The following is a 20,034-nucleotide window of genomic DNA, read 5'->3' as shown; positions in this document are numbered from 1 at the left end:
CGCCGATGGTTGCCATGTACGGATGCCTAGGAGAACCATCCTCTTCATGTCAAAGAGACTGTCACGTCACAATGACAGTTACAATACATTACACTACATAGGTAGTGTAATGTATTATAGCAGCGATCAGAGCTGCAAGTCTTCAAGTCGCCTAGTGGGATAAAATAAAAAAGTAAAAAAAATTTGTAAAAAAGTGTAAAAATAAAAGTTATGTTAAAAAAAACAAGAACTACTTTGTTTTCCCTATAATAAGACTTGTGTTATTGGAAAAAAATGAAAACGCTAAAAAAAGTACACATATTTCGTATCACCGCGTTCGTAACGACCCAAACTATAATGTTATTTTTCAATAAAAAAGAATGTCAGAATCGCTATTTTTTGGTCACCACCCCCCCAAAATATAGAATAAAAAGTGATCAAAAAATAGCATGTACCCCAAAATAGTACCAATAAAAACTACAACCCGTCCCGCAAAAAACAAGCCCTAAGGGTAGGAACGCACACAGCGTAAACACTGCGGATTTTCCGCAACTGATTAGTTGCGGAAAATCCGCAGCGTAATACAGTAGCAGTAGTGTGGCTGAGATTCCAACAAATCTCGTCGCCACACTGCAGAAAAATGCTGCCGTAAAAACCACACATGAATTGACCGATGCGGTTAAAACCACAGCATTTCAATTAATGCTGCGGACACACAGTTCTTCTGTTGCAGGTTTACCCATTGAATTCAATGAGGTGCTTAAACACACAACATCACAGTGTGTGTTGCGATATTTGCGGCGGAATGCCAGTGATGCGCCGCAAAAATCGCAAGTAAGAAAAAATAAAAATAAAGTTATACTTACCCAGAGTTCCCTGCTTCTTCTCCAGTCCGGCCTCCCTGGATGATGTTGCAGGCCATGTGACCGCTGCAGCCAATCACAGGCTGCAGCATCACATGGGCCTACAACGTCATCCAGGGAGGCCGGAGCAGACATCAGAGGAGGGAGGGGGTAAGTATTTGCGATCATTTACGCAGTGGAATGTACGTCCGAAATAACGCACCAGTGTGGTGCGGGATTTCGGACGGCAATCCCTGCGGTGTTCAGCGCGGATACGCTGTGCAGCTTAACGCAGTGTATCCGCCCTGAATACGCGGTGTCCGTTCATACCCTAACACAGCTTTTTTGACTGAACAATAAAAAAGTTATGGCTCTCAGAATATGGTGACACAGAAAAAAAAATATTTTATAAAAAAGTGATGTTATTGTGCAAATGCTGCAAAACATAGAAAAAAAAAATATACGTATGGTATCGACGTAATCGTACCGACCCACAGAATAAAGTAAAATGTAATTTATAATGCACGGTGAACACTGTGAAAAAAACCAAAAAACAAAATATCAGAATCAGACATGCTGGTTTTTGGTCACCTTGCTTGCAAAAACATAAAAAGTGATAAAAAAAAAATCGCATATACCCCAAAATGGTGCCAATGAAAACTACGGATTGTAGCCCTCACACAGCTCCAGTGGAGAAAAAATAAAAAAGTTCTGTCTCAGAATATAGCGACACAAAATGTGCAGAGTGTTCCATAAGCGGATAAGATCCGGCGCCATTTATCAGTGCGACACCGGCCACATATCTATGAATTATTATTTATTTACCCAATTATTATACCCTGATTTACTCTGCACAGCTTACATATACTTCTGATGTACTCCGCACAGCTTACATATACCCTGATGTACTCCACACAGCTTACATATACCCAGATATACTCCGCTCAGCTTACATATGCCCCCACATTATAAACTGAAATACCAGTAAAACCCCAAACAGAACTACTACCAAGCTAAATCTGCGCTCCAAAAGCAAAATGGCGCTCCCTCCATTCTGAACCATACTGTGTGCCCAAACAGCAGTTTACATCCTAAGATATGCCATCGCAATTACCGGGAGAACCCGCTTAACATTTTGTGAGGTATTTGTCTTCAGTGGCACAAACGGGGCACCACATATTATGCACTAAAATGGCATACCAGTGGAAAATTGCAATTTTCACTTTGCACCATCCGCTGCGCATTAACCCCTTTGCGCACTATGACTTAATAGCACTTCATGGCGAGGGAGTTGATGTATGGAGCCGGCTCACGTGCTGAGCCTGATCCATACGCTGCGGGTGTCAGCTGTGTATTACAGCTGACACCCGGGACTAACAGACGGCAACAGCGATCGCGCTATTACAGATGCCTGTAAAAATACCAATATATTGCAATACATTAGTATTGCAGTTTATTGCACCAGCGATCTATTGATCGCTGGTTCAAGTCCCCTAAGGGGACTAATAAAATGTGTAAAAAAATTAAATAACGTTATTAATAGTGAAAAAAAAAATTAAAAGTTAAAAAAAAAAACTTTTCCTATTTTTCCTCTAAAGTAATGTAAAGAAAAGAACCAAAATTGGTATCACTATGTCCGTAAAAGTCAGAACTATTACAATATACCATTATTTAACTCACACGTTGAACACCGTTAAAAATAAAATACATTTAAAACGCCAAAATCACAGGTTTTTTTGTCACCTTAGCTCTCCAAAAAGTTTTTTTAATATAAAGTGGTCAAAAAGTTGTACATACCAAAAAAATGGTATCAATAAAAACTACAGCTCGTCCCGCAAAAAAAAAGCCCTCATACCACTCAATTGACCGAAAAATAAAATGTTACGGCTCTCAGAATGTGGTGAAACAAATAGATTTTTCTTTGTAAAAGTAGTAAAATATAAAAAAAAAATATAGATTTGGTATCACCGTAATTGTATTGAGCCGCAGAATAAAGTAACGTTTTTGTTTTTACCATACAGTGAAAGCCGTAAAAATGAAACTCCCAAAAAATTCTGGAATCACAGTTTTTTCCAATTTCAGATTTTTCAAAGATTTTTCTTTCAGTTTCCCAGTACATTTTATAGTACTTTAAATGGTGTCAATATAAACCACAATTCCTCACGCAATAAATAAGTCCTCACACCGCTCTATTGACGTAAATATAAAAAGTGGATCAGTCCTGAAGGGGTTAATTCATTTCTAATGAAAAACATTTATGACCACATGTGGGGCATTGCCGTACTCGGGAGAAATTACTTTACAAATGTTGGGGTGCTTTTTCTCTTATCCCTTGTGAAAATGAAAAAATTCAACATTTTAGTGGAAAAAAAAGTTGATATTCATTTTCACGTCCTAATTCTAATAAATTCTGCAAAAGACCTGTGGGGTCTAAATGCTCACTATACCCCTAGAAAAATTCCTTGAGGGGTGTTGTTTCCAAAATAGCGTCACTTTTGGGGGGTTTCCACTGTTTTGGTCCCTCTAGGGCGTTGCAAACGCGACATGGCACCGAAAACCAATCCAGCAGAATCTGTGCTCCAAAATCCAAATGGCGCTCCTTCCCTTCGGAGCACTGCTGTGGGTCCAATCAGCAGTTTATTACCACATGTCATGTATTGCCGTAATCAGGAGAAATTGCTTTACAAATGCTGTGGTTCTTTTTTTCCTTTATTCCTTGTAAAAATTAAAAATGTCTAGGTTTTTCAGAAAAAAAGTAGATTTTCATTTTCACTGCCTAATTCCACTACATTCTGCAAACAACCTGTGGGGTCAAAATGCTAACTAAACCCGTTGAAAAATTCCTTGAGTGGTGTAGTTTCTAAAATGGAGTCACTTTTGGGGGTTGCCACTGTTTTGGTCCCCCCAGGGTGTTGCAAACGCGACATGGCACTGAAAACCATTCCAGCTAAATCTGTGCTCCATAATCCAAATGGGGGGTTTCCACTGTTTTGGCATAAGACCTCTTCAAACCTGACATGGTGCCTAAAATATATTCTAATAAAATGGTGGCCCCAAAATCCACTAGGTGCTCCTTTGATTCTGAGGTCTGTGTTTCAGTCCATTAGCACACTAGGGCCACCTGTGGGATATTTCTAAAAACTGCAGAACCTGGGCAATAAATATTGAGTTGCATTTCTTGGGTAAAACCTTCAAAACAAATGTATTAGAAATTAATTTTGTAAAAAAAAAAATTTTCACGTCTATTTTGCTTTCATTCCTGTGAAACACCTAAAGGGTTAAAACACTTTCTGAATGCTGTTTCGAATACTTTGAGGGGTGCAGTTTTCAAAATGGGGTGATTTATGGGGACTTTCTAATATACAAGGCCCTCAAAGCCACTTCAGAACTGAACTGGTCCCTGAAAAAAGAACCTTTTGAAATTTTCTTTAAAATATGAGAAATTGCTGCTAAAGTTCTAAGCCTCGTAACGTCCTAGAAAAATAAAAGGACTTTCAAAAAAAATGATGCAAACATAAAGTAGACATAGGGGAATTGTTAACTAGTAACTATTTTGTGTGGTATTACTATCTGTTTTACAAGCAGATACGTTTAAATTTAGAAAAATGCTAATTTTTGCTAATTTTCTCGTTTTTCAGATATAAAATACTGAATTTATCGACCATATTTTTTTTACTAACATAAAATACAATATGTCATGAGAAAACAATCTCAGAATCGCTTGGATAGGTAAAAGCATTCCAAAGTTATTACCACATAAAGTAACACATGTCAGATTTGAAAAAATAGCTGTGTCCTGAAGGCCAAAAGAGGCTGGGTCCTGAAGGGGTTAAGGTAGCAGTAAGACCTCTTATTTACTGGGCCCATGTACAACTGCGCAGTTTGCACATATGTCCACCCCTTTTACAAGCCTCCAAAACCCCACCTCCCTACCTGCTTAGGCTTCGTTCACAACTGCGTCAGGGTTCCGTTCCGATGTTCCGACTGAGCTTTCCGTCGGAACGGAGCCCTGACTGACACAAACTGAAACCATAGGTTTCCGTTTCCATCACCATTGATTTCAATGGTAACGGATCCGGTGCCAGTGGTTTCAGTTTGTCTCCGTAATGCAAGGGTTCCGTCGTTTTGACGGGATGAATACCATAGTCGCCATTGAAATCAATGGTGATGGAAACGGAAACCTATGGTTTCAGTTTGTGTCAGTCAGGGCTTCGTTCCGACGGAAAGCTCAGTCGGAACGTCGGAACGGAGCCCTGGCGCAGATGTGAACAAAGCCTAAGAGGGATGCAATACAATAAGCAAATGTGAACAGTTATGTGGCCTTTTTTTGCAGCTCTTTTGAGCATCTCTGAGTGGGGTGACTTGTTGGGCACATGCTTGATAGTGTTAAGAGGGCAGGTAATCTTGTATAGTGAAAATAATGTGTAACCATTAGAGCCATTATAGTGGTATTATAAGAATCTTCCATTATGCATACAGTTCTGCATGGAATTTCATCTTTGTGGTTTGCCTGCAAATACTTCAGATTGTATTCTGTTCACAAAACAGCCTGAACTTTGCTGCCACAAATTTGAAGCTCCGGGCAACCCTGCTAAAAATCCAATGCAAATAATGCACTTCCATAATACATTATTTTACCCTTTAAAGAGGCTCTGTCACCAGATTTTCAAATCCCTATCTCCTATTGCATGTGATCGGCGCTGCAATGTAGATAACAGTAACGTTTTTCTTTTTAAAAAACGAGCATTTTTGGCCAAGTTATGAGCATTTTTATATTTATGCAAATGAGCCTTTCTTATGGACAACTGGGCGTTTTTAATCTTATCTCAAACTGGGCGTGTATTGTGTGTGTACATCTGGGTGTGTTTACTTGTTTTACTAGCTGGGCATTGTGAATGGAAGTGTATGATGCTGACGAATCAGCATCATCCACTTCTCTTCGTTACCACCCAGCTTCTGGCAGTGCACAGACACACAGCGTGTCCTCGCTCGTCCGACGGGATGAAGTTCCTGTGGGAGGAAGTGAGTGACGTCACAGTGTGATCTCGCGAGGACACGCTGTGTGTCTGTGCACTGCCAGAAGCTGGGTGGTAACGAAGAGAAGTGGATGATGCTGATTCGTCAACATCATACACTTCCATTCACAACGCCCAGTTAGTAAAACAAGTAAACACACCCAGATGTTACAAACACAATACACGCCCAGTTGGAAATAAGAGAAAACACGCCCAGTTGTCCATAAGAAAGGCTCATTTGCATAAATATAAAAATGCTCATAACTTGGCCAAAAATGATCGTTTGACAGAGTCTCTTAAAGGACCCAGCCTGTTTTGGCCTTAAAGGGAATGTATTACCTAATATATATTTTTCAACTAATTAAAACCAGATAGTGAAACATATTATTTATTTCTAATCTGTTTTTATATTTATATTTTAGTTTTTGTTTTATTATTCTATTCTTTGTACATTACTATGGGGCAGCCATCTTGCCTGAGTTGCTGTTAACAGCATTTAGAGATATGCTTTACAGCAGCCACATGAACCATAGAAAAGAGTAGTCTGGAGCTGACTTATTGACTTCTATAGGAGAGTTTTCTAGGCATGCTCTGTGACCTGTGAAGAGGTCATTGTGCATGGAGGAGGAGGAGGGGAGCTGTGTCCATCACCTAATGTCAATGTTGGATCCTTTGTTATCTATATATAGGTGTTACCTGTCATATGTTTTTTTAACATATATAATGACAGAATAAAAAAATCACCACATATTTTTCTAAAAATAAAAATGTTTATCATTTTTAAATTTTATTCAAACAATAGGTCATTTTCTCATGACACATTCCCTTTAAGGACCAAGCATTTTATTTATTTTTTCGTTTTTCTTGTTCTCACATTCACAGAGCGATAACTTTTTTTTATTTTCCATTTATTAATGGCACTATTTTAGGGTAAATATTATTTATTGATTAACTTTTATTAAGATTTTTTTTTGAAGGGAGAGACAAATACAGCAATTCCGTCATGGTTTTTAGCTTTTTAACTCTACGCTGTTCATCATGCGTCATAAATAACATTCCACTCTAAAACTCGTTTTATTTGCTGCTATTTTTATAATTTCAGGAACAGATTATTCATTTATACAAGGGTCTCTCAAACTTATGTTACTAGGGCCTCACCAACCAGAAAGTGGTGATTTTTATGTGGGGCAAGCTGTAGTTTTTACTAATACCTTTTTGGGGTAAATGCAACTTTTTGATTAACTTTTTATAAAAAATTTTGGGAGAGCTAATGTGACCAAAAAACAGCAATTTGCGTGTTTTATATTTTATTTTTTATGCCGTTCACCGACCATGTTAAACATTGCTAAATTGTGATAGTTTGGATTTTTACAGACGAAGCGATGTCTGTTATGATAACTTTTATTTTTTTAACATTTCTTTAGGGAAAAAATGGGAAAAGGGAGTTTTTTTGAACTTTTAATATAATTTTTTTTTACAACATTAAAAAAAGTGTTATTTAACCGCTTTTTTATTATTCTCCCTAGGGGACTTGAACCAGCAATCGTTTGCATGGTATACTGCAATACTAAGGTATTGCAGTATATCGCTACACCGACAGTTTCCTTTGTCCACAGTCATCAGCGGCCAGCCGTATCCGTAATCACAGACAGTGATTATGGGCACGGTCGTGTGCAGGGGGCCTTAATAGTTCATATATTGGAAACAGAAAGTAGAATAATCTTCTAAAGTTCCTGCTCACATAACCAAAATGAATGTCTCTGAATTTGCGCATTTCATAAATGTTCCCATTATACAGCAATAGAAAATATTCCGCCAAGTAGAAGAATGGTATAAAGTTGTCTTCTTTTGTAGTGGATACAGATATTTGCTGAGTTTATTAACTGACGGTAAATTATATGAATTTAATGCTCATTGACACTGAAAATAAATTTCTTTTTATACTTAGCTTTCCGCACATTCCTTGGAAGCAATGATGTTTCTCAAGATATTGAAGATGTGCTGGCAGAGACCAGGTTACAGAAAAACGTTCGTTTGGTGTCTGTAATTGAGCTTCTCAAGACGCATTCAGTTAGGTGGCAGATCATAACCGTCATAGTAACAATGGCTTGTTACCAGCTATGTGGCCTGAATGCTGTAAGTAACTACAGTACATGACTTTTACAATTTTCATATCATTGCTTCCCATCTTTTCCCCAGTAGTCACAACAGAGCCCTCCTTTCTCCAGTAGTCACAGCAGGACCCCCCCCCCCTCCCCAGTAGTTAAAAAAGGACCTCTTTCTCCTGAATATACTGCATAAATAAAGCTCTAATCTCGGCTAACAGAGATCAATGCAGGAAGAACACACTCATTATCTTTACTAGTGCCCTTGAAGCCCGCTCATAGGCATGTGCCTAATGTAAAATCTACCATTCCCCTTGGTAGTGTCCCTATACAGTCTGACATGGTCAGAACTGATTGAGCAGTGTCAGGGTGTGTAGGGACACACCCTAATGACAAAGAAAATGGTAACACCCAGCTGTGAATTTAGTCATATATTTCCAGGAGGAATTATAGAGGCACACTGCAACGCAGAGTTCTAAGAAAAAAATGCTTCAGCATTGTTATTTAAAGGGAAATACAAGTATTTATTAAAACAGACATGTCTGGAAAGCTGACCGGTCCTCAACTTCTGCAGTATAATTTATTTATTTATTTCACTTTTTTTACAGGATGGTTGTTTATTAAACTTTTATATTTTTTTTGCATTGATCCAATACAGATTTGGTTTTATACGAACAATATATTTAAGGAAGCCGGTATACAAACTCATGCTATCCCATACATCACCTTATCCACAGGTGGCGTTGAAGTTTTGGCCTCTGTTGTATCTGTAAGTTGTTTTTTTACTTGATATTATATAACTATGGTACTTTCTGTAATATGCCTGCCATAGAACAATGTAAAATGTAAAAACTTATTATAAGTGAGATGTTTCTCTGCTGACATACACCAAGGTAACTTTAAATTGGTCATATACGCAAGATCGAGCAGTTATAGATCACAACTAAGTTCATAACTTAGATGTGATTGATAACAGGTGGATCCTACATGTCAGAGACACACAGGACCGGCTGGCACTGAACCCATGAGTGCCTCTGCCCTGTCAGATTCAGGTCTCAGTGCAGGATACAGCTGCTCTGTATACAGGATACAAAGCAGCTGTATCTCAAAAAGTTAAATAATAAAAATAATTTTTAGGAAAAAGTATTTAGAAAGTTGCACCAAACACACATTTTTTTTTTTAAGATGCCTAGCGAGTTGCAGAAAATTTTTCATGCCATGTGGGTCATTTTATAAATTTGTCCTAAATTTACACAATTTTTGCTGCCTCCTAAACACATGGTGGCAGATTTCCTACACTCGTCTTAGACTGAAGCCTCTTAATAAATTTTTCACATCTTGAGCTGTCCGGGCACTAAAATGTGAAGTCAACGCCAGCTGTTAGTTGTCAAAGATTTCTGCTATAATTGACGCCAATCTCTGGCATAAATTATAGTAAATTTGTCGGGTCGCAGGTGGCCACATGCCCTTTTGCAAAGCCCTGTGCTGCCGAACAGACTCCATGCACACGACAAAGCTAGATATTTGTGTAATAGAAATTACATTGCATTGAAATGGCATAATATGGTATATAATATTCGGTTTTCTTAAATATAAGAGAACATCTTGATATTTTACAATACCCTGTAGATGACACTCTAAATTTTAATAAAATCAAGTTCAAAAGCAAATTCTACATGATTATAGACCATGCACTGCATCTGCTCCCGATGAACTGCACGTTATGTCTGTGTGCTAGTGCAGTCCCAACAAGCATCATGCTCTCTGAAAAGCATCCCTATTATTTGCCCCTTAGATGTCTCATTATGACTTAATGGGCTGTGTACTTTATGCTCACAGGGTACGCCATTTCTTCTTTTCAGAATCCCACCAAGGACTCCTAAGGACAACTCATAGTGGTAACAGTGGTAGATTGCACTAGGCTGATTTAGGCATAGTCCAGGGCTACAGGGGGCTCCAGGATACACTATTATGTCATGGTAACTGCATCGTTCGCGCTCCATGACATAATAGTATGTCATAAATGAAACACGGCGGCGTTTGCGCGGGGCGCGTTCATGAGCTGTGATAGCTGCTGTTTCCGACAGCAGGCTATCACAGCTCAGTGTGCAGGGACCGATCGCGGTGGTCCCCGCCGATTAACCCCTCAGAAGCCGCGTTCAATAGCGATCGCGTCTCCTTTCGGGTTAAACCGTCTTCGACGGGCCGCTACATGAGGGTTGCGATGGCTACTATGGCAACTAGAGTCCTAATAATGGACTCCGGCTACGCCATCTACGGAAGCCTAGTGGGTCCTGACAGAGTCAGGACCCACTATGCTTTCTGTCAGCGAGTAGCGGACAGCTCTAATACACTGTACTATGCATGTAGTGCAGTGTATTAGAATATCGATCAGGGCCTCCTGCCCTCAAGTCCCCTAGTGGGACAAAGTAATAAAGTAAAAAAAAAGTTGTGTAAAAATAAGAAAATAAAAGTTTTAAAAGTAATAGAAGTAAAAATCCCCCTTTTTCTCTTATCAGTCTTTATTATTAAAAATAAATAAACTATACATAATTGGTATCGCTGCGTCCGTAACGGCCTGAACTACAATTTTGTTATTTATCCCGCGTGGTGAACGCCATAAAAGAAAATAATAATAAACCATACCAGAATCACAATTTTTTGGTCACTTCACCTCGCTAAAAATGGAATAAAAGAGATCAAAAATTAGCATGTGCCTAAATATAGTACTGATCGAAACTGCAGTTCGTTACGCAAATAACAAGTCCTCGCACAGCTTTCTTGATGGGAAAAATAAAAAAGTTATGGCTCTTAGAATATGGCGACTCCAAATGTAAATAATTTTTTATAAAAAGTATTTTATCGTGCAAACGTCGTAAGACATAAAAAAAAACCGATAAACATATGGTATAACGTAATCGTATCTCCCCGCAGAATCAAGTGAATATGTCACGTATAGTGCACGGTGAATGCTGTTTAAAAAAAAAGGAATAAAAAACAATAGTAGAATTGCTCGTTTTTAGTCGCTGTGCCTCTTAAAAAATAGAATAAAAACTGATCAAAAAGTCGCACGCACCCCATGAAAACTATAATGAATTCCTCAAGGGATCTAGTTTCCAAAATAGGGTCATTTTTTAGGGGTTTCCCCTGTACTGATACCTCAGAAGCTTTGCAAATGCGACATAGCGCCTAGAAACCAATCCAGCAAAATCTACACGTCAAATAGCGCTCCTTCCTTTCTCAGCTCTGCCGTTTGTCCAACCAGAAGTTTATGACCACATATGGGGTATTGCCATAATCGGAAGAAATTGCTTTACAAATGTTGGGGAGCTTTTTCTCCTTTATTCCTTGTCAAAATTAAACATTTGTACCTTTTATCGGAAAAATTAGATTTTCAATTGCACAGCCTAATTCCACAAATTGCAGCAAAAAACCTGTGGGATCTAAATGCACACCATACCCCTCGATAAGTTTCTTGAGGGGTGTAGTTTGCCAAATAGGGTAACTTTTGGGGGGTTTCCACAGTTTTGGCAACACACGACCTCTTCAAACCGGACATGGTGCCTAATAAAAAGGAGGCTTCAAAATGCACTGGGTGCTCCTTTGCTTCGAAGGCCGGTGGTTCAGTCCATTACCGCACTGGGGCCACATGTGAGAAATTTCTAAAAACTGCAGAATCTGGGCAATAAATATTGAGTTGCGTTTTTCTGGTAAAACCTTCTGTTTTACAGAAAAAAAAATGGAATAAGGATTTTCTGACAAAAAATGAAATTTGTAAACTTCCCCTCTACTTTGCTTTAAATTCCTGTGAACACCTAAAGGGTTAATAAACATTATAAATGCTGTTTTAAATATGTTGAGGGGTCTAGTTTTTAAAATGGGGTATTTTATGGGGGTCTCTAATATATAAGCCCCTCAGAAAAATAAAAGAATGTTCAAAGAATGATGCCAACATATAGTAGACATATGGGAAATGTGAACTAGTAATTATTTTGGGTGGTATAACCGTCTGTTTTACAAGCAGATGCATTTGAAATGTCTTAAAATTTTGCAATTAACACTGAATATATCGACCAAATTTTACCACTATCATAAAGCCCAGTGTCTCATGAGAAAACAATCTCAGAATCGCTTGGATAGGTATAAGCATTCCGACGTTATTACCACATAAATTGAAATATGTCAAATTTCAAAAATGGGCTCTGAGCCTTAAGGCCCAAACTAGGCTGCGTCCTTAAGGGGTTAATCATATGCTTTTGTGTAGGAGAGGAGAAGTTGTGAGAAAACACAAATTATATTTCTAGAATATATTCAACTTAACAGCAAATAACGAGAAAATATATTAACCCCTAGGCGCACCAGGACGAAACTGTACGTCCCTGCTGCCAGTGTCTTAGCGCACAAGGACGTACAGTTACTGAGTGGGTCCCGGTGCACACTGTCGGCGACAGTGTGCATCGGGAACCGGGAGGTCAGCTGTCGCCGACAGCTGACACCCCACTTTTGCCGACTAGCGGTCCTTTGCCGCTGATTTTGGCGAATTAACCCCTTAAATTCGGCGATCGGGTGGAATCGCCGAATTTTGGGGGTTTCTAACATATCAAAAGATCACGGTCCGAAATCGCGGGGTTTGCCGATAGTTAGTATGGCAAACGGAAGCCAAACAATGGCTTCTGTGTCTGCCATGAACGGAAGCCCATCAGGACCAACCTTCGGCTGGTCCTGATAGGCTTCCTGTCAGAGTGACAGGAAGTCACTGTGTTGTTCCCGATGCACACTGTCGGCGACAGTGTGCATCGGGAACTTGGAGATCAGCTGTCCCCGACAGCTGACACTCCAGTGTTGCCGATCAGCGGCTCATCGCCGCTGATTTCGGCAATTAACCCGTTACATGCAGGGCTCGATTGCGATCTCCGCATGTAGGGGGTTTGTAGCACATCAGCAGCCCCCATTCAATCGTGGGGGCTGCTGATGCTTGTGATGGCACCCGGAGGCCAGGCAACGGCCTCCAGGGCTGCCATGTATGGAAGCCTATGAGGACCAGCCTCTGCTGATCCTCGTAGACTAAGGCTGGGTTCACACGACCTATTTTCAGACGTAAACGAGGCGTATTATGCCTCGTTTTACGTCTGAAAATAGGGCTACAATACGTCGGCAAACATCTGCCCATTCATTTGAATGGGTTTGCCGACATACTGTGCAGACAACCTGTCATTTATGCGTCGTCGTTTGACAGCTGTCAAACGACGACGCGTAAAAATACAGCCTCGTCAAAAGAAGTGCAGGACACTTCTTTCAGACGTAATTTGAGCCGTTCTTCATTGAACTCAATGAAGCACAGCTCAAAATTTACGGCTGTCAGAGAAGCCTCGCAAAATGCGAGGAGGAGCATTTACGTCTGAAACGAGGCAGCTGTTTTCTCCGGAAAACAGTCTGTTTTTTCAGACGTAAAAGCCTCTCATCGTGTGCACATACCCTAACTGTCAGAGTGACTGTGACGTCACACTGACAGTTGGAATACATTACACTACCTAGGTAGTGTAATGTATTCTAGCAGCGATCAGAGCTGCAGGTCAAAAAAAGAAAGTGTAAAAAGTAAAAGAAAAGTTAATAAACAAAAAAAGAAAGTGTAAAAAGTAAAAAAAAGTTAGTAAAAATGTTTTATAAAAGTGTAAAAATAAGTTTTTGTTTTCCTATAATAAGTCATTTATTATAGGGAAAAAATGAAAACGTTAAAAAAAAGTACACATATTTAGTATTACCGTGTTCGTAACGACCCAAACTATGAAACTATAATGTTTATTTTTCCGCACGGTGAACGCCGCAAACAAAATAAATGGAAAACTATGTCAGCATCGCTATTTTTTGGTCACCACCCCTCCCAAGATATAGAATAAAAACTGATCAAAAAGTCGCATTTACCCCAAAATAGTACCAATAAAAACTACAACCCGTCCCGCAAAAAACAAGACCTCCCACAGCTTTTTTGACGAAAAAATAAAAAAGTTACGGCTCAGAATACTGTGTCTCAGAAAATATATTATTTTATAGAAACGTCATTTTATTGCGCAAACGCTGCAAAACTTAAAAAAAACTATACACATATGGTATCGGCGTAATCGTACCGACCGGCAGAATAAAGTAAAACGTAATTTATTGCGCACGGTGAACACTGTAAGAAATAAAGAATTGAAAGCGGCAAAATCGTTGTTTTTTGGTCACCTTATCTCTAAAAAAGATCCTGTGGGGTCAAAATGCTCACTATACGCCTAGAAAAATTCCTTGAGGGGTGTAGTTTCCAAAATAGGGTCACTTTTGGGGGGTTTCCACTGTTTTGGTCCCTCCGGGGCGTTGCAAACCCGACATGGCACTGAAAACCAATCCAGCAAAATCTGCGCTCCAAAATCCAAAAGGCGCTCCTTCCCTCCTGAGCCCTACTTTGGGTCCAAACATCAGTTTACGACCACATATGGGCTATTGCCGTAATCGGGAGAAATTGCTTTACAAATGTTGGGGTGCTTTTTCTCCTTTATTCCTTGTAAAAATGAAAAGAGGTGATTTTTATCTTCACAGACTAATTCCACTAAATTCTGCAAAAAAAAACTGTTGGGTCAAAATGCTAACTATACCCCTAGAAAAATGCCTTGAGGGGTGTAGTTTCCAAAATGGGGTCACTTTTGCGGGGTTTCGACTGTTTAGGTACCACAAGACCTCGTCAAACCTGACATGGTGCCTAAAATATATTCCTAAAAAAAGGAGGCCCCAAAATCCACTAGGTGCTCCTTTGCTTCTGAGGCCTGTGTTTCAGTCCTTTACCGCACTAGGGCCACATGTGGGATATTTCTAAAATCTGCAGAATCTGGGCAATAAATATTGAGTCGCGTTTCTCTGGTAAAACCTTCTGTGTTACAGATTTTTTATTACAAATGAATTGCGGCAAAAAGAATGAAAATTAATGCCTTAATTCCTGTGAAACGCCTAAAGGTTTAAAATACTTTCTGAATGTGGTTTAGAATACTTTGAGGGGTGCAGTTTTCAAAATGGGGTGATTTATGGGGACTTTCTAATATATAATGCCCTCAAAACCACTTCAGAACTGAACTGGTCCCTGAAAAAATGGCCTATTGACATTTTCTTGAAAATATGAGAAATTGCTGCTAAAGTTCTAAGCCTTGTAACGTCCTAGAAAAATAAAAGTACGTGAAAAAAAATGATGCAAACATAAAGTAGACATATGGGGGATGTTAACTAGTAACTATTTTGTGTGGTATTACGATCTGTTTTACAAGCAAACACATTTAAATTTAGGAAAATGTTAATTTTTGCAAATTTTTGCTAAAATTTGAAGTTTTTCACAAATAAATATTGACTTTATCGACCACATTTTTTCACTAACATAAAGTACAATATGTCACGAGAAAACTATCTCAGAATCGCTTGGATAGGTAAAAGCGTTACGGAGTTATTACCATATAAAGTGACACATGTCAGATTTGAAAAAATCATCTGTGTCCACAAGGCCAAAACAGGCTGTGTCCTAAAGGGGTTAAAGGGGTTTTATCATAATGATTATTTATCAACCATTCACTTTCTATGGGACTGCTGAGCTCTGGACTCGACAATCTCCATAAGCCCCTTATAACGTGAATGGGGCTGTGACAGAGAATGCGCAGTCCTGCTCCATTCACATAAGGCACTTGGGGACCCCGATTCTCGGGATCGGTTAGGATCCAAGCAGTTGGACCACCAACGATCAGACATTTTTCTGTAGGTGATAAATTATCATTATAGGAAAACCCCTTTAACTGTTACCTTCTCTTTAGGCAGCTCCTTTTAAAACTCATAGATGAATAAGGCCTCATGTACAAGTTATAACAGAATAGATTCCTTCCCTGTTGGCAAAGTTATCATGAATAGGGTGCGCCATTGTCATGGAACATTTTCATACCCTCCACTATTTTAAGGATGGAAAATAAGTAAACCTCTACCCTCCACCCACTGTGCTTATAAGGACTTAATAATGTGGGCTCTTAGTGATTGACAAGCATTAGCTAACCAGAAACATCCTTCTGTGGACAGATCTCTTTTGGTCTTTTGAACCTTATCAGTACAGAACAGGAATCTAGAGCAAGACACTGATGTAAATGTTATGGCAAATCGCTAGCTTATGCTATAACATTATGATATATGAAGGTCTGACGTCTAGAACCCCCACTGATCTCAAGAATAAAGGGGCCGATGTACTTTCAGCATTACTCCAGCACAGCGACGCTCCTGACTATCTAATGTGTAGAGAACTGCAACACAGCCCCATTCAAGTGAATGCTATAGTTTCTTCATTCTGAGGATCAGTAGTGGTTCGTGCAGTCAAATAGTTACTATTTAGAAAGTGATGACATATCCTTGCAATTTTTTATCACTTTCTGTTTTGGGAAAACCGGCCATACACGTCAGATAATTATGGTCAACCCCGCCAACGATCTAAAAGGGGGCTGCTCAACTGCCTGATCCTTTTTTCCATCCGGAGATAAGCAATGCCAGATATGTCTGGCAGCAGCGTTTCCCCCTCTTCTCATTGAAATATCTGTGCACAATCCAAGCATGTATATTTATGGTGGAGTCAAGGGATATAGCCATCTGTCGGGTATCTTATTCCAAGGTCTTCATGTAAATGGTACTTTAGAGGCAGTTTTCTTCTTCATATCGTTCCATTGGAGGATTGCCTAAACTCTCTACATTTTTGCTGGTTCTCCCTAAATAGATTACATTTCGGGCTCGTTTACACGAGCGTGTTATTCGTCCGTGCGACGCGCGTGATTTTCACGAGTGTCGTACGGACCTATAATAGTCTATGGGGCCGTGCAGACAGTTGCAAAAAACTCACGACATGTTCTATATTTGTGCGCTGTTCGCGCATCACGCACCCATTGAAGTCAATGGGTGCGTGAAAACCATTTATGTCACACGGAAGCACCTCCGTGCGAACAGCGTTATTCGCGCAACAGCAGTGAAAAGGATGAATGAAAACAGAAAAGCACCACGTGCTTTTCTGTTTACAAACATCCAAACGGAGTGTCATAATGATGGCGGCTGCGCGAAAAGCACGCAGCCGTGCATCATATGCTGAGGCCACACAGAGCTGTTAAGTGCCTTCTGTGCACGCAAGACGCCGCGTTTCTTGCATGCGCAAAACGCACACGCTCATGTAAACCCGGCCTTCCAGTGAGACGGGAACTATAAAAACCATCACTTAAGGCCGGATTCACACGATCGTGTGCGTTTTGCGCGCGCAAAAGGTCCTTAAAAGCTCCGTGTGTCAGCTGCGTATGATGCGTGGCTGCGTGATTTTCGCGCATCCGCCATCATTATGACACTGTTTTTATGTTTGTAAACAGAAAAGCTTGTGGTGCTTTTCTGTTTTCATTCATAGTTTTGACTACTGTAGCGCGCATCACACGCGGCACACGGAAGTGCGTCCCTGTTCCGTGCGCTGTTTTCACGCACCCATTGACTTCAAAGGGTGCGTGATGAGCAAAAAACAGGCAAATATAGGACATGTCGTGAGTTTTACGCTGCATGAAAATCACGGGCAGTCTGAACGGCACCATTGACTAACATAGGTCCGCGCTATTCGTCTGAATAAGCCCTAAGTCTGTTTTCTGCTATCATTGTTTATATATACTGTATATATATATATGTGTATATATATATATATATATATATATATATACATACATAGAAATTAAGGGATGTCAAGTATTTATAGAATAGCAAAAACAACATCTACAGAGTGAGGGGAGATACAGACGGACGTTGCGTTTTTGCGCGTGCAAACAACGCAGCGTTTTGCGCGCGCAAAAAACATTTGACAGCTGCGTGTGTCATCCGTGTATGATGCGCGGCTGCGTGATTTTCACACAGCCGCCATCATAGAGATGAGGCTAGTCGACGCCCGTCACTGTCCAAGGTGCTGAAAGAGCTAACTCTTTCAGCACCCTCGACAGTGAATGCCGAACACAATATCGAAAAACCTGTTGAAAAAAAAGAAAAAGTTCGTACTTACCGAGAACTTCCCGGCCGTTGCCTTGGTGAAGCGTCCTTGGTGACGCGACTCTCGACATCGGGCCCCACCTCCCTGGATGACGCGCCAGTCCATGTGACCGCTGCAGCCTGTGCTTGGCCTGTGATTGGCTGGAGCTGTCACTTGGACTGAATTGTCATCCCGGGAGGTCAGACTGGAGGAAGACGCCGGGAGTTATCGGTAAGTCAGAACTTCATTTTTTTTTCTACAGGTTCATGTATATTGGGATCGGAAGTCACTGTCCATGGTGCTGAAACAGTTTAACTATCTCCTGACGTCGCGTACCGATAATTTCGGTTCGGTTCGCTTGTCCGGCTTCGCTCATCGCAAAGACACTCCGTTTGGATGTTCGGAAACAGAAAAGCACGTGGTGCTTTTCTGTTTACATTCATCCTTTTGACAGCTGGTGCGCTGTTTCAGTCGGTTCGCACGGAAGTGCTTCCGTGCAACCTGCGTGGTTTCCACGCACCCATTGACTTCAATGGGTGCGTGATGCGCGAAATACGCAGAGTTATTGAACCTGTCGCGCTTTTTGCGCAGCAGACAAACGCTGCGCAAAAAGCACGGACTGTCTGTACTGCCCCATAGACTTGTATTGGTCCATGCGTGCCGCGTGAAAACCACGCTTCCCGCACGGACCGAATACACGCTCGTGTGAATCCCCCCTGAGTCACATGAAAAAAAACATATTGCCTCACCTGGGTTGGACTTCTCTGTAAGAAGAGACTTTGTCCAATTATTCACTTATGAGTCTTTATCATTTTTAACCTGGACTGGTTTATTTTGCCTATTTGATTCTCAGAAGTTCTTTGCTCCAACAATGCTGAAGTTCATGGAAGTCATTCTTTATTTACTCTTGTGTACAACTTTACAAAATTGTAAGAAGAACATTGCGCTGTGTGTGAACTTTTACTTGTCTCTGTGGACTACAATATTTATATATTTTCTCATAAAGACCTTGCGCTCCTTTGATAAAGATCAGTTAGAGTAGTCATTGTTAATGCTTTGTGTTGTTACATGTGAGCTGGATCTGAAGGAAGAAATGGGATTACAGTCCCTGAGTAATTGATGCTGTGGGTCTTGGTAGTTGGTAAATAAATTACCATCTTGGATTATGGGTCTAGAGATCACATACTATAGATGTCTAGCTGATGATGGGAATGATCAAAAACAGACTCCTGTATTGCCTCCTTTAATTACCTCATGACTGGAGTATTTTTGGACCATAATGAGCCGACTTGGACATATTTATCGAATAAAATCTGTCATAAAGTGGCATAAGGTGAATTGCAGTGCAGCATATTTATCAAATACATGGACCATTTTTCCTCTCGCATTCAAAGAGCTATAACTTTTTTATTTTTCCTTCGACATAGCTGTATGAGGACTTGTTTTTTGCGGGATTAGTTGTACTTTTTAATGGCACCATTTTGGGGTACATATCATTTTTTGATTAACTTTTATTAACTTTTTTTTGGGGGGGAATAGAAAAAAACCCTGAAATTCTGCAATTGTTCTATGCGTTTTAAATTGATGCCGTTCACTGTGGGGTGTAAATAACACATTACCTTTAGGGCTTATTCAGACGAACGGGATATACGCCCATGCAACGCGCGTGATTTTCATGCGCGTCGCACGGACCTATATTAGTCTATGGGGCTGTGCAGGCAGTTGCGTGATTTTTACGCAGCGTGAGTCCGCTGCGAAAAACTCACGACATGTCCGTTCTTTGTGTGTATTTCGCGCATCACGCACCCATTGAAGTCAATGGGTGTGTGAAAATTACGCATGCCACACGGAAGCACTTCCGTGGGACGCGCGTGCTTCGCGCAACAGCAGTAAAAGAATGAATGAAAACAGAAAAGCACCACGTGCTTTTCTGTTTACAAACATCCAAATGGAGTGTCATAATGATGGCGGCTGCGCGAAAACCACGCAGCCGCGCATCATATGGGGATGACACACGGAGCTGTTAAGTACCTTTTGCGCACGCAAAACGCTGCGTTTTTTGC

At 40.3% G+C, this 20,034-nt stretch overlaps 1 protein-coding gene across 1 annotated transcript in view; it reads left to right on the top strand.

Annotated features, from left to right (window-relative positions):
- The window catches only part of SLC2A9 (solute carrier family 2 member 9), a 311,872-nt gene that overhangs the window by 113,891 nt on the left and 177,947 nt on the right, over window positions 1-20,034 (top strand). Inside the window, exons 8-9 of the mRNA XM_075849107.1 lie at window positions 7,785-7,972; window positions 8,600-8,710. Coding sequence (XP_075705222.1) covers window positions 7,785-7,972; window positions 8,600-8,710 — 299 coding nt within the window. The remainder of the gene's footprint in view (window positions 1-7,784; window positions 7,973-8,599; window positions 8,711-20,034) is intronic.

This window comes from Rhinoderma darwinii, chromosome 1, assembly GCF_050947455.1.
Source record: "Rhinoderma darwinii isolate aRhiDar2 chromosome 1, aRhiDar2.hap1, whole genome shotgun sequence".
Lineage (NCBI taxonomy): Eukaryota > Metazoa > Chordata > Amphibia > Anura > Rhinodermatidae > Rhinoderma > Rhinoderma darwinii.
The sequence above is the reverse complement of the archived record's forward strand: the minus strand, read 5'-3'. Positions and strand labels throughout refer to the sequence as shown.